The 22,317-nt window shown below is 46.9% G+C and overlaps 1 protein-coding gene and 1 pseudogene across 1 annotated transcript; one reads left to right on the top strand and one right to left on the bottom strand.

Moving 5' to 3' along the window:
- Positions 1-17,376: 17,376 nt before the first annotated feature.
- On the bottom strand, positions 17,377-17,608 carry LOC141111602 (U2 spliceosomal RNA; annotated as a pseudogene).
- A 324-nt stretch (positions 17,609-17,932) lies between these two features.
- On the top strand, positions 17,933-18,978 carry LOC141111155 (heat shock protein 30D-like). Its single transcript, XM_073603197.1, has one exon. It carries the CDS (start codon positions 18,088-18,090, stop codon positions 18,682-18,684), a length of 597 nt encoding a protein of 198 aa, XP_073459298.1. The 5' UTR covers positions 17,933-18,087; the 3' UTR covers positions 18,685-18,978.
- Positions 18,979-22,317: the final 3,339 nt, after the last annotated feature.

The raw sequence follows: 22,317 nt of genomic DNA, 5'->3' as shown, positions 1-22,317 counted from the left end.
GTGGGCACAGTGAGGGCAGTGTGCAATACATACAAAATACAATACAATTATATACAGAACGTACAAATTTCCATTACGGTCTCCCCTCTTTTGATCAATAGTTTGATCACTAACCATACCTGCTATCACCTTTAACCTGGAACCTCCACACGCTTAGGTGGAGGTAGTCCTGGCCAAAGAGGCAAAAAAAACTCCAATGTGGAGAAAATAATAGCTGAGCAGCTTTTTTCATTACCAAATGACTTGAACAACAACAATTCAACTGATGTCCCACTATCCATCCACAAACCCACAATACAACTGCTGTCCCACCATCCAACAACAAACTCACTATCCAACTGATGCCCCACCATCCAACCACTGTCCCACTATCCATCTACTGTCCCACTACCCTACTACTGTTACATTATCCAATTACTTTCCCATTATCTGTCTACCATCCCACTATCCAACAACAGTACTGCTTTCCAAATGCTTTTTGTTGTCCCTCTCAAAACTTGTTCTGTCTTATAAATATCTATTATAAGTGAAGTCTCCAGAACTGGACGCAGTATTATAAATGAGGTCTAACTAAAGATCTATACAGGGGAATCAGGACATCCTTCCTCCTGCTGATGACCACTCTAGTGAAAGCTAAAATTCTATACAGAAGAATCAGATCTTCCTTCCTCTTGCTAAACTAAAGATTTGTATAGGGGAATCAAAACCTCCTTCCTCCTGCTGGTGAATGATCCAGCAATACCTAAAGATCTATATAGGGGAATCAGGACCTCCTTCCTCGTGCTGGTGATCCCTCTACTGATATAAAGATCTATATAGGGGAATCAGGACCTCCTTCCTCTTGCTGGTGATACCTCTAGTGATAACTAAAGAACAGTATAGTGGAATCAAGACCCCCTTCCTCTTGCTGGTGATCCCTCTAGTGTTAACTAAAGATCTATATAGGGGATTCAGAATCGTATTCCTTCCTACTGGTGACCCCTCCAGTGATATCTATAAATAAGAATCAGGACCTCCTTCCTCCTGCTGGTGATCACTCTATGGATGCACCACAGAATTGTATTTGTTTCCCCCACTGCCAAGCCACACTATTTGCTCATTTTGCAATCATTTGAAATAAGAACCCTCAAATCGTTTTTCTCTGTAGCTCTGATCAATGCTGTACTCTATCAGAAGATTATTCTTCCCTAAGTACATTATTTTACTTTTAGAAACATTGAACTGCAGTTTCCACTGCTTTGTCTAATCTTCCTGCAATGCCAAATCATATTTCATGTTACAAACACCTCCGGGCATATTAGCCACATTACATAAACTAACATCTCGCTATCTACCATCACTCAATCCATCTACAGACTTAATATTCAACCACAACCCCACAATCCAACCACCATCCCACTGCATCTAAACATAGTGCTACAATCCAACCATTGTACCACTATTGAGCAGCCATTCCACATTTTAACAATTGCCCCAATATCCAATCTGCACTCCAGTAATAAACCACAATCACAGTATCTATCCACCATTCTATTGTCCAATATTCATCCCAATGTCTGACCACCACCTCATTATGCAACCACCATCACACTATCTAATCACTATCCCTCTATACAACCACCATCTCACTTATCCAGCCACCATCCCACTATCCAATAATTGCCCCTCTACTTAACCATTATATCAATAATATGACCACCATCTTACCATCCAACTATTCATTCATAATCACACTATCCAAATATTTACTCACTGACCCAGCAAAACCACTATCCATTCACTGTACCCATATCTAAATTCCGCATACAACAGAGAGTCATTCAATTGGTTAATGATAAGGCAGGGCATATCAAAGCTCAGACAGTAGTGTTCTGGTTGCACAGGGTGGTCCGGTTAAAGAGGTCCCAAACCAAACTGAGAACAATTTTCAGATAACTAAAAGTGCACACATGTATTTACATTTTATAGCTTATGCTACTTTGCTTTTCCAACATCCCTGATAGGTTCACTTTAAAGTAAAAAGCTCAGGCATTATATGGGCCCCTGCTAGAAAGGCTGAGGTGCAGGAGCTGTACTATGGTGGTCTATACATGTTGGGGGCACCATGGGCATTGGACAAAACATTTTCATACATCTAGTCAGGTGTGGCCCCTGGGTGTAAAGGTTATTATGTCAGTATGAAAGGTGAGGAGTGTTGATGGGTTATTTTTAAACACTAATTAATGGCTAATGTTTCCTGTGTATTATAATTAACTGAGAGGATTAAGCTTAATTTATTCCATCTCATTATAGAATCAATATCAGATTTTTTTTTCAGTTCTGTGAAATAGGAGGTGTTTATATGACCTCATATAATAATAACATTGTAATTCCTGATAATTACACAGGATCTGTGATTTCCCACGCTTCATCTTCACTGATTAGGTCACATAGATAGGAAAGCGTTATTAAACTGTCTGTGCTCTTGGGATATTACATAAATACTTACGTTGTAAAAGACAGATCCAGAGAAAGGGAAAAAAACATATAAAACATGGTCCAACTTGCTCCAGTGGAGAAAAAATCCCTTCTAGATCCCACAAGGGAATGAGACATTCTCTAGAATTGATCATCAATCTTTTGTGTTATCTATAAATGTTAATATATAATATGTCTAATAAAGGACAGGCAACAAGAGAGCAGTTAGTGCACTCAGTATAAATACTAGAAAGCAGTGCTCTAGAGCAGGGGTCTACAAACTATGGCCCTCCAGTTGTCCAGGAACTATAATTCCCATCATTCCTAGTCATGTCTGTGAATGTCAGAGTTTTACAATGCCTCATGAGACATGTAGTTCTGCAACAGCTGGAGGGCTGTAGTTTGGAGATCCCTGCTCTAGATAGAAGTTGTCAGTGTAGTAGGGGGCATCAGTGCATTGCAGTAACTTCAACAATTTAACCCCTCTGTTCTCTTTAGCTCTCTAGTTATTTTCAGCATCTTAGATCTCAGGGCCTCACAGTAAAGTCCTCCCACCGCTTGTAGTGGCAAAAATAATGACCATCACAGTGTTTTATATGATGACATAATTGTAAGTACTACCGCACACAATTACACATTAACCCTAATACAAACTTGCATGGTACCCCTTTAAAAAGTTCTGAAAGCCTGGGGGGCAGAAAGGATCAGCGATCATGTGATCAATGTGATTGGCTGTCACAGTGGTCAGATAATGGGGAACTGGTCCTGTCGGCTACCAGTAGTTTGTCCAGACAGAGGGCTATCTTTGACAACTTGGTCTCCGTGTTGGGAGTGCACAGTGAGCGTGCTTTCAGCACAGAATCATCAGCCACCCAGTGTCGCATATCTGTGGTGTGTGGGTGTTTGCTGCCATATTTACAATGACTTGAAAAAATATTCATACCCCTTGAAATTTTCCACATTTTGTCATGTTATAACCAAAAACGTAAATGTATTTTATTGAGATTTTATTTGATAGACCAACACAAAGTGGCACATACTTGTGAAGTGGAAGGAAAATGATAAATTGTTTTCAAAATTTTTTACAAATAAAGTGTGGCATGCATTTGTATTCAGTCCCCCTGAGTCAATTCTTTGTAGAACCACCTTTTGTTGCAATTACAGCTGCAAGGCTTTTTGTGGATGTCTCAACCAGCTTTGCACATCTAGAGAGTGAAATTTTTGCCTTCTTTGCAAAATAGCTCAAGCTCTGTCAGATTGGATGGAGTGCGTCTGTGAACAGCAATTTTCAAGTCTTGCCACAGATTCTCAATTGGATTTAGGTCTGGACTTTGACTGGGCTATTCTAACACATGAATATGCTTTGATCTAAACCATTGCATTGTAGCTCTGGCTGTATGTTTAGGATCGTTGTCCTGCTGCAATGTGAACCCATGCCCCAGTCTCAAGTCTTTTGCAGACTCTAACAGGTTTTCATCTAAGATTGTCCTGTATTTGGCTCTATCCATCTTCCCATCAACTCTGACCAGTTTCGCTGTCCCTGCTGAAGAAAATCATCCCCACAACAGGATGCTGCCACCACCATGTTGCACATGTGGGATGGTGTATTCAGGGTGATGTGCAGTGTTAGTTTTCCACCACACATAGCGTTTTTCTTTTAGGCCAAAAAGTAAAATTTTGGTCTCATCTGACCAGAGCATCTTCTTCCACATGTTTGCTGTGTCCCCCACATGGCTTCTCCCAAACTGCAGACTGGGACTTCTTATGGCTTTCTTTCAACAATGGCTATCTACTTGCCACTTTTCCATAAAGGCCAGATTTGTGGAGTGCACGACTAATAGTTGTCCCATGGACAGATTCTCCCACCTGAGATGTGGATCTCTGCAGCTCCTTCAGAGTTACCATGGACCTCTTGGCTGCTTCTCTGTTTAGCGGTACTCTCGTGAGGGCTGCTGAGTATTGTAGTCCAACTGTCACCCGGCTCAGCCTGGCACATGATTTCCAGTCACTCTTAGACAGAAAACAGTCCATGCACTTTGTTTTGTATTTTTATTGATGTGAATTAACTTGGATAGGGTAAGGGTATATGGGATGCCCAGTTGATTGAAGAAAATTTACATACTATATACACTCTCTGTAAATACACTCCAGTCTTCACTCCAGCACAACACTTGCTTGCAGACTATTACTCCTCAATACCTCCAGCACTTCACTTGCTTATTTTTCCAGGACCAGCTAGCAGTGATTTGTAGGCCGAAACTGACTCAACCAGGCCTAAGGTAGATGCCCATTGCAGGCAGGGGCCGCGGTACCCTTTTTAGTGTAGCAATAAAAATAAGGTAGTTCTTTAGTGCTAGCTGTTTGTGTGGCTACTGAGCCCAGTATTACATCTTCAGGCCCTGCCAGCCCTTATGGCTGCAGCTGCCTCTCTCCACTGCACAGTTCTCTCACCTTGTTCTGCACCCATCTCAGACTGCAATCTCCCAGTCCTCTCAGGCGTGCCTCCCCAGTCCTCTCTTTTGGTTCTACACCCATCTCAGACTGCTCTCTATCAGTTCTCTCAGGCGTGTCTCCCCAGTCCTCTCAACTGGGACTATATACAAGATTTTAGTAATAAGAATGATATCATTAGCAGTAATCAGCATGGATTCATGAAGAATCGTTCTTGCCAAACCAATCTATTAACCTTCTATGAGGAGGTGAGTTGCCATCTAGATAAAGGAAGGCCCGTAGACGTGGTGTATCTGGATTTTGCAAAAGCATTTGACACAGTTCCCCATAAACGTTTACTGTACAAAATAAGGTCCGTTGGCATGGACCATAGGGTGAGTACATGGATTGAAAACTGGCTACAAGGGCGTGTTCAAAGGGTGGTGATAAATGGGGAGTACTCAGAATGGTCAGGGGTGGGTAGTGGGGTCCCCCAGGGGTCTGTGCTGGGACCAATCCTATTTAATTTGTTCATAAACGACCTGGAGGATGGGATAAACAGTTCAATTTCTGTATTTGCAGACGATACTAAGCTAAGCAGGGCAATAACTTCTCCGCAGGATGTGGAAATCTTGCAAAAAGACCTGAACAAATTAATGGAGTGGGTGACTACATGGCAAATGAGGTTCAATGTAAAAAAATGTAAAATAATGCATTTGGGTGGCAAAAATATGAATGCAATCTATACACTGGGGGGAGAACCTCTGGGGGAATCTAGGATGGAAAAGGACTTGGGGGTCCTAGTGGATGATAGGCTCAGCAATGGCATGCAATGCCAAGCTGCTGCTAATAAAGCAAACAGAATATTGGCATGCATTAAAAGGGGGATCAACTGCAGAGATAAAACGATAATTCTCCCGCTCTACAAGACTCTGGTCTGGCCGCACCTGGAGTATGCTGTCCAGTTCTGGGCACCAGTCCTCAGGAGGGACGTACTGGAAATGGAGCGAGTACAAAGAAGGGCAACAAAGCTAATAAAGGGTCTGGAGGATCTTAGTTATGGGGAAAGGTTGCGAGCACTGAACTTATTCTCTCTGGAGAAGAGACGCTTGAGAGGGGATATGATTTCAATTTACAAATACTGTACTGGTGACCCCACAATAGGGATAAAACTTTTTCGCAGAAGAGAGTTTAATAAGACTCGTGGCCACTCATTACAATTAGAAGAAAAGAGGTTTAACCTTAAACTACGTAGAGGGTTCTTTACTGTAAGAGCGGCAAGGATGTGGAATTCCCTTCCACAGGCGGTGGTCTCAGCGGGGAGCATTGATAGCTTCAAGAAACTATTAGATAATCACCTGAATGACCGCAATATACAGGGATATGTAATGTAATACTGACACATAATCACACACATAGGTTGGACTTGATGGACTTGTGTCTTTTTTCAACCTCACCTACTATGTAACTATATATGTAACTATGTAACTGTGGTACTTCACTCACCAGCCCTCCTGGCTATGATCTGTTGTTCCTCCTTGGAGACTTGCCTGGCAGTGCTCTCTCCCACTGTCCTCTCCTTGCTCCCTTGGCTAGGACACCTCTGTGTGTTGTTGGAGGGTCCCGTCCATACCCGAGCCCAGGACTATAGTCACCCCCACTCAGACTGGGGAGCTCCCTCCAAGGCCCTTGACAGCCTAGCATTCCATCTCCAACTTCCACCCGAACAACTCTTCCCCAGCTGGGCTGACCCTGGGTATTTAAAAAGGCCTGCCAATCCATATTGGGGATTGGTCAAGGCTCCTCAGAATATCCTAGGCAGCACCACCTCCCCTCCCCACCTCACTTTCCAGAAAACACCAGAATGTTCTGGAAAGAAGAAGGAGGTCCTGGTGATGCTGGTGAGTCACCCAGTACTACTCTGAGCCACTCCCAGCCCAGATCAAAACAAACAGGCCTGGCTGCCAGCAAGGCCTGCCTAAATTTACCTATTCTGCCAAAAACTATATACATACTTTAGCAACCTAGAGGGTGCTACACCTGATTATTGCTCTCCTTGCCCGGCCTGTCAGTTTAGGTGGACGGCCATGTCTTGGTAGGTTTGCAGCTGTGCCATACTCTTTCAATTTTTGGATGATGGATTGAACAGTGCTCCTTGACATGTTCAAAGCTTGGGATACTTTTTTATAACCTTATCCTGCTTTAAACTTCTCCACAACTTTATCCCTGACCTGTCTGGTGTGTTCCTTGGCCGTTATGATGCTGATTGTTCACTAAGGTTCTCAAACAAAACTCAGGGCTTCACAGAACAGCTGTATTTATACTGAGATTAAATTACACACAGGTGGGCTCTATTCACTAATTAGATGACTTCTGAAGGCAATTGGTTCTACTAGATTTTAGTTAGGGGTATCAGAGTAAAGGGGGCTGAATACAAATGCACACCACACTTTTCAGATATTTATTTGTAAAAAATGTTGAAAACCATTTATCATTTTCCTTCCACTTCACAATTATGTGCCACTTTGTATTGGTCTATTACATAAAATCCCAATAAAATAAATTTACATTTTCGGTTGTAACATGACAAAATGTGGAAAACTTCAAGAGTTATGAATAATTTTTCAAGGCACTGTATGTGTTACACAGGCGGCAACTGGTTAAACTGTGGATTCTTTTGCAGCATTGTACACAGCAGGAGTTTTACAACCTAGGGAAGAATGAGTTAAGTATACAAGGTTAATTTCAGAGCTGGCTGGGATGACCAAGAGCTCTGGGGGTGACAAATCTACACAGACAGCTAAACAAATTTACTGCATAGCCTGTAAAGGGAGATCTGTGACTACTAGTGACGCTGACTCTGAAGTCTCCACCTGTACTTCTGATGGACTTTCTCCTGGATTTCTTTTTTATTAGATCTGAGGTGGGTGTTGAGGAGCACCGTGTAGAAAAGTTCATAACCTGATTTTTCTCTGCTGCTGTTAAATAACACTTACAGGTCTCGTCCCTCCCCCAGACTTTGACTGGATAAGAAAAGGAGAAACAGCAGATTATTGAGCTCATTACTCTATCACTTTGCTCTCTTCCTTTTAGCCTCTACCTCAGTGGTCATCAACCCTGTCCTCAGGGCCCACCAGTGGCGTAGCGTGGGTTGTCAGCGCCCGGGGCAAGGCAAGTAATTTGCGCCCCCTAACCTGCGGACTTTTAGCTATCCCCGAATCCTGTCCCTTCCCTTTCTACAATAGTACAAACCAACCTGATTCCTATACTGACCACTACACTACACTGTCCACTATACTGACCACTACATTATACTGTCCACTATATTGACCACTACACTCTACTGTCCACTATACTGACCTCTATACTGTCCAGTACACTATACTGACCACTATACTGTCCACTATACTATACTGTCCACTACGCTATACTGTACACTATACTGTCCACTACACTATACTGACCACAATACTGTCCACTACACTATACTGACCACTATACTACACTGACCACTATACTGTCCACTACACTATACTGAGCTCTATACTGTCCACTACACTATACTGACCACTATACTATACTGTCCACTATACTGTCCACTACACTATACTGACCACTACGCTATACTGTCCACTAAACTGACCACTATACTGTCCACTACATTATACTGACCACTATACTACACTGACCACTATACTACACTGACCACTACACTATACTGACCTCTATACTGTCCACTACACTATACAGTCCACTATACTATACTGTCCACTATACTGACCACTATACTGTCCACTACACTATACTGACCACTATACTGTCCACTACACTGACCACTATACTATGCTGTCCACTATACTGACCTCTATACTGTCCACTACACTATACTGACCACTATACTGTCCACTACACTATACTGACCACTATACTATACTGTCCACTATACTGCACTGACCACTTTACTGTCCACTACACTATCCTACCTACAGTATTCCTATACTGACCACTACACTGCTGCTCTTCTACTCACTCTCTCTGGCTGGCTGCTCCCTCTTCCCAGACCGTGTGTCCCCCCCCCCCCGGGGCCAGCAACACGACTCTCATCACAAGGGAGTCTCACCTTTTCTTCTTTGTTTTCCATCGGTACGGAGGGGAGCAGGAGGAGGAGGAGACAGCGGCGGCTCACAATCTCAAATTTTTGTTTCCCCTGCGCTCCGCCATGTTCAGTCTCCGGCGCCTTATGATTGGGCGTATGGGGTCATGTGCGGCAGCGGGGCTAGCCTGTTAACGCTCGCGCTTGCTCCTAGAGTCCCGCCTCCGCACATGACCCCATTCACCCAATCACAGGGTGCCGGAGACTGAACATGTGCAGAGACGGGACTCCAGGATGTACCACCATCGTGGACAGGCCAGCCCCACCACCGCACATGACCCCATACGGCCAATCACAGGGCGCCAGAGACTGAACATGGCGGCCAGAGCGTGGGGACACAGGGCAGTGAATTTAGGAGGAGGCAGCCAGTAGTCACACACTGGCGCGGAATTTCACCCCCCTAAATGTTGCGCCCGGGGCCACGGCCCCCTCCGCACCCCCCACGCTACGCCACTGGGGCCCACTAACAGGCCAGGTTTGCAAGATAACTGAAATACATCACAGGTGATATCATTTGCTGCACAGTGATTACAGTATTCTAGTCTGCATCTCCCCAAGGTAATACATAAAACCTGGCCTGTTAGTGGGCCCTGAGGACAGGGTTGATGACCACTGCTCTACCTTGTTGGCACATGCAGCACGTGATGTGCCATCTAAAAGACAATGTCCAAAATTCCTAGTCTGTCCCACAGGGACATTGCCTCCAGTATTTGTCTCTACCAACCTAAAAAGCACTCTTCTGAGCAGCTGCGATGTATGCGTCATCAGCACGATGGTGTAGGCAGGTGCAGTCTATATTCTCTACTGTAGGCGGTGCTTGTTCACAGCGGCAATGCAGATGGGGGAGGAAATCAAGAGAAACCTAGTTCCTCTATGGCGGTGGTTCTCAACTCCTGTCCTCGGGACCCACTAACAGGCCAGGTTTGCAGGATAACTGAAATACATCACAGGTAATATCATTTGCTGCTCAGTAATTGCAGTATTCTAGTCTGCATCTCCCCAAGGTAATACTTAAATTCTGGCCTGTTAGTGGGTCCTGAGGACCGGAGTTGAGAACCACTGCTGTATGGTTTCCTCAGTCACAGGGAGGCAGCTATCCGATTGGATGCTGGCACTCCATGTGACTTTGAAAGTCATCTTTGGTCAGGTAGAGTCTTTTTAAGAGCCTGGCTCCCAGGTTTGGTGTGCATCTGTCAGGGACAGTACTTAGAGCCAGGGAAAGGTTTCCTGGGAAAGCACAGGGACTACAGTAACATTCCTGGAAGCCTCCACTTTGAGTACGGACTGGCCAGGCCGCATGCCGTTCCTCAAGGCAGGCGCTGTCACCATCTCCAGTCTTCTGTTCCTTGACTTTTGCACTTTGTAAGTGGTCCCAGTCGTGGTTCCTCCCCACCGGGCCTGCTGAACTTTTGTTACAATATACTCCTGTTACTGCACTTGGACTCCATGTGCTTTCTGCCCACCGCATCACGCTGTAAGTACCCACAGTGGTGTTGTCTTTGGCCCTCCAGCCACAAGACGTATTAGCTCAGAGGGCTGGATTGGGAAGTGGGATTTTTGTACTTACCGTAAAATCCCTTTCTCTGAAGTTCATTGACAGACACAGCACTTTAATCTTGACCTTAGGGTTATATCGCCACCTTTAGGAGAGGACTAGGCAGAACACGAAAAAACAAGCACAGTACTGCCCAGGGGGAGGTCCTACTGGCTCACTCTGCTCCCAGCATCTCAGTTAGTCAAAAAGCAGTACAAACATAAATAGGAGAGGTGGGTGCTGTGTCCGTCAGTGAACTTCAGAGAAAGGGATTTTAAGGTAAGTACAAAAATCCCATTTTCTCTTTCGTTCATTGATGGATACAGCACTTTAATCTTGACCTTAGGGACGTCCCCAAGCAGTGCCAAAAACGAGGGGTGGGAACACAGAGAAAATAAGCTCCACCCACAACAAAAAGAACTCCCCATTAGAGGAGCCGCAACCTCAGACGGCCACCTGCAAAACCTTGCGGCCGAAGCATGCATCGGAGGATGCACCCACATCGACCTTGTAAAATTTGGTGAAAGTATGTACTGACGACCAGGTAGCCGCCTTACACACCTCTGAAACGGACGCTTGATGCCGGAAAGCCCAGGAAGCACCAATTGCCCTGGTAGAATGCGCCGTGATGGGAAAGGGAGGCGCCCGCCCCTTATGGGATAAGCCTGAACAACAATCTGTCTGATCCACAGAGAAATGGTGGCCGAAGAGACCGCCAGGCCCTTCTTCGGACCAGCCACCGAGACAGAGAGTCCGACCTCCGGAAAGGAGCCGTAGCAGACAGATACACCTGCAGAGCCCGGACCACATCCAAAGAACATAAAGCGACCACCTTGCGATGCATCGGCCGAGTACATAAGGACAAAAGCACAATGTCCTCATTTAGATGAAAGGCCGAAACAACCTTCGGAAAAAAAGAGGGCTGCGGACGCAGCACCGCATTATCCATGTGGAGGATCAAATAGGGAGACTTGCATGACAAGGCTGCCAACTCAGAAACCTGCCTTGCAGATGTAATAGCCACTAGAAAGACCACTTTCTGAAAGAGCGTCAATAAAGGGATCTCCCTAATGTTTTCAAACGGCGGTTTCTGAAGCACCGAGAGCACCAGATTCAGATCCCACGGGGGCAGCGTTGGGCGTACCGGAGGGGCCACATGCCGAACCCCTGAACAAACGTACGCACCAATGAGTGAGTCGCCAAGGGTCGCTGATAAAAGACAGCCAAAGCTGATATCTGCCCCTTAATGGTTATACAAGCTTCTGATCCACTCCTCGCTGCAGAAGCAGCAGGATCCTGGAAACCAAATATTAACGCAGACGCCACCCCACCTCCTCACACAGGCAGATGTAGGCCTTCCAGGTGCGATAATAAATCTTCCTGGAAGAAGACTTTCACGCCCTTAGCATAGTGGAAATTACCGAAGCCAACAGCCCTCGGTCCCTCAGCACCTGGCTTTCAACAGCCATGCCGTTAAAGCCAGCGATGGTAAAGCAGGGTGGAGAATCGGACCTTGAGACAGAAGGTCCTCCAGCACTGGCAGCAGTCAAGGAACATCCGCCACCATTCGTACTATGTTGGCGTACCAAGGACGTCAAGGCCAGTCTGGGGCAATCAGAATCACCAGAATCCCCTCGGCCTCCACTCTGCGCAGCAGACGATGGAGGAGCCTGAGAGGGGGAAAGGCATAAATTAGCCAATAATGCCCCCATAGGGCCACCAATGCATCTGACGCGTCCGCCCAGGGATCCTTTGACTTGGCCACACCTGCCGATTAAGCCGAGAGGCCAGGAGATCCACATCCGGCATGCCCCGTCATAGACAAATGAGCCGAAACACTTGAAGTGACCATTCCCCCTGGTCCAGCAACTGACGACTGAGGTAGTCCACCTGCCAGTTTTCTACGCCTGGAATGTACACGGCTGACAGAGCCGGCATGCACCGATCTGCCCACTGTAGCATGTGGGAGACCTCCAGCGCCGAGCTCCTTGTCCCTCCCTGATGATGACCCTGCAGCCTCTGCGACCATGTGGAGAGGCACTGCAGCTCCAGCACATTGATCGTCAGGCAGGATTCTTCCTGCGTCCAGCGATCCTGGGCCGACTGGATGCCCCAAATTCCCCCCCAGCCGGTCAGGCTGGCGTCCATCATGATCATCGTCCAATGAAGAGGAAGGAACGATTTCCCGGACCAAAGGGCCGGGGACCTCAGCCACCAGAGAAGCGAAGCCCTGACTAGCTGGATCACCCGGATTTGACAATCCAGGGATGTCAGAGACTTGTCCCATTTGGACAGGATCTTTTTCTGCAAGACTCGAGTGTGGAATTGAGCATACAGTACCTCCTTGAAAGTGGCTACCATGAGGCCCAGAACTCGCATGCAAAAACGCAGCGACGACCACCTGCGGGACATCAGTAACCGCACAGAGGATTGGAGAGTCTGCAGCTTAAGGAAGAAAGACTCTCGCCTTTGAGGAGTCCAGAATCAACCCCAAGTACTCCAGGCGCTGGGTCGGCAGCAACACCGACTTCTGGAGATTCAACACCCAGCCAAACTCCTGAAGAGTCTGCATGGTGATTGCCACATCCTCCCTTAGTTCTGAGGCAGAAGCTGCTCTGAGGAGGAGGTCATCCAGGTAACCCACGATCGCGATCCCTCGTTGTCTCAGCAACGCCAGAATCGGAGCCAGCACCTTGGTGAAGACCCTTGGTGCCGACGCTAAGCCAAAGGGAAGAGCTACAAATGGGTAGTGCTCGTCCCCGACCGCAAATCGCAGGAACCTCTGGTGTCTGACGCATATGTGGACATGCAAGTATGCGTCCTTGATGTCCAAAGACACCAGGAAATCTCCCTGATGAAGTGCAGCGACCACGGAACGAACTGATTCCATCCTGAACCTCCGAACCTTCACAAAACAATTGAGGGCCTTGAGAACCGGGACCACACAGACCCCTTCCTTCTTTGGGATTAAAAACAGATTGGAGTAGAATCCCTGAAACCTTTCCGATGTCGGTACAGGCACTATCACCCCACGCAGTAGTAAGTCCTGTATTGCCCCAAACAGGGCCTCCCGACAAGCCCGAAGGAGATGAAGGTTGGAAGGAAAAAACCTGCCTGGCAGACAAGAAAGAAACTATCTTGTAGCCTGACAAAACCAGCTCGCAGACCCACTGGTCGGAAAGAAGAGAAGTCCACCAGTCTGCAAACTCCCGAAGGTGACCCCCCACCCGAGAGTCGGCGAACCTTCATGCGGAAGCTGATTTGTTCGCAGGCTTGTTCGGCTTGCGATACCAAGGACGCTTTTGTCCCTCAGCAGGCACCTTGTCTGGGAACGTGTACCCGCCGACACAGGCGGACGAAAAGGCCGCTTCTGAGCGGAAAAAGAGGGCCCCTGCCTACGGCGTGGCTCCTTACCCTTTCTGGACTGTGGGAGCAAAGTACTCTTTCCCCCAGTAACATTTTTACCCCACCCCCGTAAACATGGACCGGGCAACTGCCTCAGCCCTTCTGTCTGCAGGGTCCGGAATCGTGGTCACCTTATTTAATCTAGATACCGTATTTAACCTAGAAAACTTTCCTCAAAGGGGTAACGCACCGCCATTCGCCTCGGGACTGAAAAGGCATGCCGCGGGTGTTCACACTCCTTGTAAATAAACTTATCAAAATAAGTTAGGTAGGGAAACACCTTAGGGGTGCGGACCGGCTTGTGGGACCCAAAAGGGACCGACACATCTGCAAATGCCCCAGCCTTATCCTCTATCTTTAAGGTAACCCGCACCGCCGTTATAAGTGCCCCCACTAGCGCTTTTTCCTGCACTGAAACGGACGTGGAGGCTTCCTCCTCACTGTCCAAATGGTCATGGTCCGCAACCTATGAAGTGCCAGAACAGGGGCCGCCTGCCACAGACGGAAGACTGGGAGGGGGGATTTCTTACCCACCTTGCGCCCGCATTCCGCTTCCACCCTGGAAACAAATGATTCCAGGACCGCCGACAGAGCGTCCATGGGCACCGCAGGTGCAGGGGAACCAGTTGCTATCACAGGGGTGTATGGGGAAGAAGCGCCAGCATCCGACACCATGTCTGACCCACTCTCGCCTGTCACCTGGGACCTAAGGCAAGAGACAAAAAATGCCTACCCTCCTAGCTGCCACAGACTGAGGGGTCCCCGCAGGACTCACCACCCTGACCAAGGCATTGCACTGTGCTGCTGTGCTGCTGTCCCTTCTCCCCTCCCTGCCGGCGTCCAAACCACGAGGTGTTCTGTGTCAGTTTTGCGCTGTTTCTGGCTTAAACAGCCGTCCAGCATTAGAGAACTAACAGAAACCGTCCCTAGTGGCTACAAGAAAATGGCCGCCAGCCGCCTCAGACAAAAGCGCCCGAAAATGCTGGGAAAATGGCCGCCGCGCTCCAAGAAAATGGCCGCGGCTACAGGAAAATGGCCATGGTTCCAGCGGCGACCATTTCCCCTGCATGGCAGCAGTGGAAGGTAAAAAACGAAGGGAAAAACAAGGGAAAAAAAACAACAGCACAACCCCCCGCCAGGCCCAGAGACTGCCCGTTGGACACCCGGGCCAGGTAAGTGCTCCGCACCCCCTACGCCCAGCCACACAGCGCCCCCTTTGGATGGGGAGGAGGGAAAGAGGCAGGGGGAGAGTATAGGGAGAGAGAGAGAGACCCCCTAATTGACCCCCCAGAGTGTGCCCAGCTGCTCTATCCTGCCTAAACAGATGGAACCATACGTACCCCTCCTGCAGGGACTGCTGGACGCATTCCACAGATAGACTCATCTCCCGCATAGTACGGAGTGGCTGTCGGCCATGGCAACACTGTGACCCAGACAGCAGTAGCCCGGTCATATGTGTGCCCTGGAGCATATAGCTCACCGGCCACCCCGGACCAGAATGGGGCCTTTCGTGGCCGACCCAGTGCAGAGCTAAAGTCTGCACGCGCTCGATGGCCAGGCTGGGGAGACTACCAGGATCTGTATTATTCAGTCTGTCACCCAGCCGGGCTGTTGATTGTAGATCACAGGAAGAAAAAACAAAAACAGCAAAAAAATTTTCAAAGACCACTGGTCCCCACAGGGAGCCAGGTCCTTCTAGACTAGGCAGAAAAAAACTGAGCTGCTGGGAACAGAGTGAGAGGTTATAGCCAGTGGGACCGCCCCCTGGGTGTACTGTGTTTGTTTTTTTTGTGTTTTGTCTAGTCCTCTCCTAAAGGTGGCGATATAACCCTAAGGTCAAGATTAAAGTGCTGTGTCCATCAATGAACAAAAGAGAAATATAATTTTAAAAAAGCACCTGAGATGGTGTTCCCAGAAGACCAGCTTGATAGTGACAAGGTAAACTTGGAAGCAGGAAGGCCCAGACCCAGCCAGCAACACTTGAAAGATAATCGCAGGCCTTGAACTGGTCAGTTGCTTCCCCATGTAAATGTCAAGGCTTCATTTCTTTTTCTGGAGAAGGAGTGGACCAGCTTGCCAGTGACAAAGTATATTTGGGTGTAGGGTGTTCTAGCACAGCCTAGGCAGAAACACCTGAAAGATCATCATAAGTATTGAGACGGTCAGTTGTGTCACCCATGTACACTTCAATGCCTCTTTTTTATTTCTGGAGAAGGAGACCAAGACTGGATGAGTCCAAAATACAAATACATTATGAAAAAAAAGTTTCTTTGTCTTTTTATTGTTAAAGGTTTTTTTTCTTGATGGAGCACCACAGTGTCCTGCTTGTTGATGCCCTGTGAAGAAAAAGAGTGAAGCATGAAATCACAGCACAGAAAAAAAAGTGCATGAGGGTACAGAGGGGTCCAACCTCTGAAGAGAAAAGGGACTTGATCCCTGAACCCCCCCAAGGTACAAGGCATGTGATGTGACATAGCAAGGCACTCTAGCTGGTCGAAACCAGACTACATTCCATAGAAGCAGTCAAAGATGGTTCTAGGTACTAGGTGAGGGACCTCCTGAAGAGACCCCCAGTTGGGGGAGGTAAAAAGGCCATAGATCCCCCCCCCCCCAACTTCAGGGCAGCCCCTGATAAACCAGCATCTTCTCTCTGTGAAGTGAAAAAGGCAAACCACACATGCAGTGCAGGCGCTTGTGCACAAATAGTGAAAAATACATGAAAATTGCAAGTGAATACACATGGCAGGCCCTTTGGCCAGTATAAAAATTGGCTGCCTGTAAAGCCTAGTGCAAGAAAAGCAGTAGTGACCTGACCTAGTGCCAGTGAAACTCGTTGGGATCCCAAGCCTATAGTGTTCTTCTGACACCCCTGGGATATCAACCCCAAGTGCACATCACCAGGAGCTCCTTGCACTCCCCAGTGTCTGACCAGACAAGAGCAGCCCCATCCTTTCCATAAGAAATTAGCACTTAAAGTGAACTTCCACTTTAAGGACTCCTAACCCCTTGACTTGCCACATTTGGCATGTCATTTTTTTAGGGGGGGCGTGGGTACCTAGTTTTGACAGGTACCCAGCTCCCACTTCCGCTCGGGCTGCCTAGGTGACTCGAGCGGAAGTTTTTCTCTCCCCCTTCCTCCCTGCAATCCTCTGGAACACGTCACAGGTCCCAGAAGATTGCCTGGCCATTGAGAAGGTGCAGCAGGACTCGTGTATGCACAGCGCATCCAACTGTGAAGCCGCAAGCTCTCACAGTCGGGTGACCACACTTGTGATGTTGGCCACAGAGAACCGAGTGAGAGAACCGAGGGTTCGGGCGGCCGCATAGCTGGATCGCAAGACAGGTGAGTGTGTTTATTAAAAGTCAGCAGCCACACTTTTTTTGTAGCTGCTGACTTTTAATAAACACAAAACACAAAAAGAAGAGCAATCCTACATCTGAGGATAAGCCTGGTGCACTAGGCCAGAATCAACCTAGGAGGGAAGGAGACTACCTATGATATGAGGAATTGCTACCTGGAGCTGCCACCATCCCTATACAAAGGGCACCAGAGTTCTGCTCCTGAAAACTCAGCAAATAGCAAAGAGCAGATACTACACTTGATCTTAGCCAAAAGGCCAAGAAGCGATATCAATGGCAGTCTTCATTATACCAGAATAAGTTTGTCTTTTGGACTCTCTAGTGTTGGAAAGTGTCCAACTATGTGTACAAACACTATTGCAACACCACCATATCACAGTTCTGGGTAATCAGCACCACCCATCTACCCTCCATTTTTTTAATCATTTTTTTTTGGAATCAACACCACCCATCTACCCTTCATGTTTTATTTCTGACTAGTGAGTTTACACAATGGTCCAAGTTGTGGTTCTGCCACATTCTCAAGAAAGACATCTGGGTAGTGCCCACAGTGTAATCTCTTTAATTATACATGTGGTACAAGTCACCACCTCCCTTTCTCACCACATGCAGAGAGCAGATTAGGTCACGGCTCAGGTAGCAGAGTATATAAGGAGCCAGGGATAGATCAGCTAGACCATGAATAGATTCACCAAATTGATTCTCTCCATCCAACCTGATCAGAAGTTCCAAGGGCAACTTAGCTGAGATGTTCCGTTCCAGCCATTTTCAGCCCAACCATGAGATCCATAACTTCAATCTAAGCCATGATGTGGAGATCCTTCATCAACAGCTTCAAGATGACTTACAAAGAATGCAGTATGATGTGGAGAGAAGGATGGAATGGATGCAGCGGGAGTGCCAAATCCCACCTCACCACCTTGACCTAGGACAGAGGGCAATTCAGAGTAGACGCCTTTCCACCCCCAGAGGAATGCTCCTCAGCAGACGGTGGAATGGAAATGGAAATGGAAACTTTGAGCTCTCCCTAGATGTGGACCAGGTTCCTCCGGGCGCACTGACTGTTAAGACGGAAGGAAGGAAACTGATCGTGACAGCAAAACATGACGAGAAAAAGGAGACAGCAGATGGCAGAATTGTTCATGAACACAGAGAGTTGCACAGAGAAGCTGAGCTCCCTGAAGACGTGAACCCCAAGGACGTGCTGTGCTCCATGTCCAGGGATGGACGTCTGCACTTCCAGGCACCTCGCATGGCACTGCCCGCCGCTGAAAACAGAATTATCCCACTCCATAGAGAAATACACATCCCCATCCGAGTGGACTCAAAGTGGGCAATACACTGAGACGAAGGCCAACATGTAGGAATCTGTTTTTTAAATAGAGACACAAAGCTTGAAATCCCTGACTCTAATCTGTAAATGACTTGTCTGTCTGGTATAGGCCTAGCTGTTCTGATAAACTATAGAATGTTCTATGTCATTTATATTAATAAATCTTTCATGATATTAGTCTGTGCTCCAAACAAATTCTGATTTTATTAAATGTATTAAATATATGTGATTTCTTAGATTTATGGAAAGGAAAGGATGGGATGTGGCACAAGTCTTGTCGAATGAAGATTACAGTTTAAACAATGATTTGATGTGCCCCTGTATCATTTTATGGGAGACCCCCTGGGGTCATGGCAGTATTGTATTGTAGGTCCGGTATCCTTCTGTCTCACATTCCTGCTCCTTGGCTGCTCTGTCTTGTTGCTTCACACCATACAAGACATTGGGGCTGATTTACTCAAATCTGATGCAGCTCTGCATAGAAACCAATCAGCTTCCAGTTTTTTTTTTTTTTGTTTTATTATTTGTTTGTCCAAGCTTAATTGAACAAGCTGGAGTTAGAAGCTGATTGGCTACCTTGCAAAGCTGCACCAGATTTTGCACTCTCCAGTTTTAGTAAAGCAAACTCCTTGTCTACGGTCTACCACTTGCATTCATGAGAACTAACATGGTGGGAACAGCATTATATAAACTATGTATAAACTTTCATTTCTGGGGGTGTAAGTAAATGATTACATACTGTATGGATGTCTGCTCTATTTGGAACACTGTGTCGGTCTATAGAGGTGACTTCCAGGGACAGAGTGAAGCATGCATTACCAGCTAATACCAGCAGAGGGCACTGGTCTTGTACACTAAAATACATATGGAGAAATCATTGAGGCTATTTAATTATTTGAAAATGCTTGTATCCTGGCTGTTAAGCTGATCCAAAGAATTTGAGTTACTTAGATTCACTGACTTGGACTTTCCTGACTTAACTCATACTTGTTTAGGGCAGTGTTTCAGAACGTATTGAAACCACAGACAGCCAGGAAACTAGCATTTTCAGAAGGGGTAAAATAGCAGTCTTCGTATTATTTCACTATTGATAAGCTAGCCTGCTAGGAACCCTCTGAGAAGATCTGCTGCAGACACATTAAATGTTTCTGTTCTTTCCTGTCCTGGAAACACAACAGCAAGCTAGACAGTTGTCACCATGACAGGTGTCCCCATTGGAAGATTTCCCGCACCTCCTGTTCTAGTGGCAACAGTATTATTTTGGAATTTCCATCACTTTCCATCCCAGAGACAATGGATATCAGGAGAATAGAGAGGGTGAATCTCCCAACAGTGTACAAAAACAGCAATAAAAACCAAACAGGGGTTTCAACTCTTCCCCACTTAACCCAAAACTAAGTTCTGTATTTAGATGTACTTTAAAGAAGAGCTCCGAGCTCAAGCCCCCCCCCCCCCCCCAAAAAAAGTCAGCAGCTACAAATACTGTAGATGCTGACTTTTAATATAAGGACACTTACCTGTCCAGAGATCCTGTGCTGTCCTCACCAGACTTGATTCTTCAATCACCTTTGGGTACAGGCGCCAGCATCTCTAGTAGGGGAAACAGGAAGTAAAGCATTTTGGCTTCACAACCAGCTTCCTACTGCACATGTGCGAGCTGCTCTATGCCTTGTGAATGGTCCCGTACACTTCTGGGACCTGTGATGTGGGAGGGGCAGACTTCCGACAAAGATCGCCGCGGTGATCTGAGCCAGAAGAGGGAACGACTACCTGTCAAAACCAGGTACCCGCTCCCCCCCCCAAAAAAGATCCAAATGTAGCAGTGGAGGGGAGGAGGGTGCGAACAAGCAGAACTTCTCCTTTTCTAACAAGAGTTTTCTTTGGAAAGCAGCCACAACCTGAGTAGAAAAGCCTGTCCCCTGCCAGCACACTGCAGAGAAGAACCCTTGCCCTCTCAGTGGTCTCTCTGCAGCGGCCCAACACAACAGAGCTCTCCAATCAGCAGGGAGCTTAAACTTTGCTATAGGTCTGACTCAACAGGGGGTGTATTGGATCTCGTCAGAGAGATCACTGCTTCCATACAGAGAGCAAGACCTTTCTCTGCAGCATCCTGGCAAGGGACAAGCTTTTTTTTTTGCTGAATCAGGTGCTCCATGCTGATTGGAGAGTTCTAACTCTGACTCGGGATAGGGTGTGTCAGACCTCTGCAGAGAGACCACTGCTTCCAAACTCAGAGCGAGAACCCTTCTTTGCAGAATGCTGGCAAGGCACTGGGTTTTCTACTCAGACTGTGGCTGCTATCGAAAGAAAATTAACTGTAGGATGTTGTACTTTGCACGCCTTTTGATTTGATGCACCTGGAATGTATTTAGTTGACTTAAACTGAAAGTTCTATTGGGCTGGGCCAAGCCTATTTTACCAAAGACGGTAGAGCATGGCAAGTAGATTGCACACACACCAGTAAAAATGCTGTTGACTTACAGCTCACCGCACATGTTACAGCCTGATTGTACAATCTCCTTTAGATGTACCAACAACTATTAGTGTAAGCTTGACTGGTTGAACTGGCTATATTAGGTAGGTCCTCTTATTATTTTGGTTGACTGTTCAAAGATTGTATGGTCAGATTGTAATGAGTATGGTGACCCCAAGGCTGACCATATGCTATACAATCTGATTGTACTATCTTATTTAGATCTAACATCAACTACACTATATTGTCAAAATTATTGGGACTCCTGCCTTTACACACACATGAACTTTAATGTCATCCCAGTCCTAGTCCGTAGGGTTCAATATTGAGTTGGCCCACCCTTTGCAGCTATAACAGCTTCAACTCTTCTGTCCACAATGTTTAGGAGTGTGTCTATGGAAATGTTTGAACATTCTTCCAGAAGCGCATTTGTGAGGTCAGGAAGTGATGTGGATGAGAAGGCCTGACTCGCAGTCTCCGCTCTAAATCATACCAAAGGTGTTCTATCGGGTTGAGGTCAGGACTCTGTGTAGGCCAGTCAAGTTCCTCCACCCCAAACTCCCTCATTCATGTCTTTATGGACCTTGCTTTGTGCACTGGTGTGCAGTCATGTTGGAACAGGAAGGGGCCATCCCCAAAACTGTTCCCACAAAGTTGGAAGCATGAAATTGTCCAAAATGTCTTGGTATGCTGAAGCCTTAAGTGTTTCCTTCACTGGAACTAAGGGGGCCAAGCCCAACCCCCAAAAAACAAGCCCACACCATAATCCCCCCTCCACCAAATGATTTGGACCGCTGCAAAAAGAAAAGTTTATAAAGACATGGATGAGCGAGTTTGGGGTGGAGGAACTTGACTGGCCTGCACAGAGTCCTGACCTCAACCCGATAGAACACCTTTGGGATGAATTAGAGTGGAGACTGTGAGCCAGGCCTTCTCGTCCAACATCAGTGCCTGACCTCACAAATGCGCTTCTGGAAGAGTGGTCAAACATTCCCATAGACACACTCCTAAACCTTGTGGACGGCCTTCCTAGAAGAGTTAAAGCTGTTATAGCTGGGAAGGGAGGGCCAACTCAATATTGAACCCTACAGACTAAAGGCCCGTACACACGATCGGAGTGTTCACCAACAAAATTGTGGAATTTTGTCCGAAGGACGTTGGCCCAAACTTGT

This window comes from Aquarana catesbeiana, linkage group LG10, assembly GCF_042186555.1.
Source record: "Aquarana catesbeiana isolate 2022-GZ linkage group LG10, ASM4218655v1, whole genome shotgun sequence".
Lineage (NCBI taxonomy): Eukaryota > Metazoa > Chordata > Amphibia > Anura > Ranidae > Aquarana > Aquarana catesbeiana.
The sequence above is the reverse complement of the archived record's forward strand: the minus strand, read 5'-3'. Positions and strand labels throughout refer to the sequence as shown.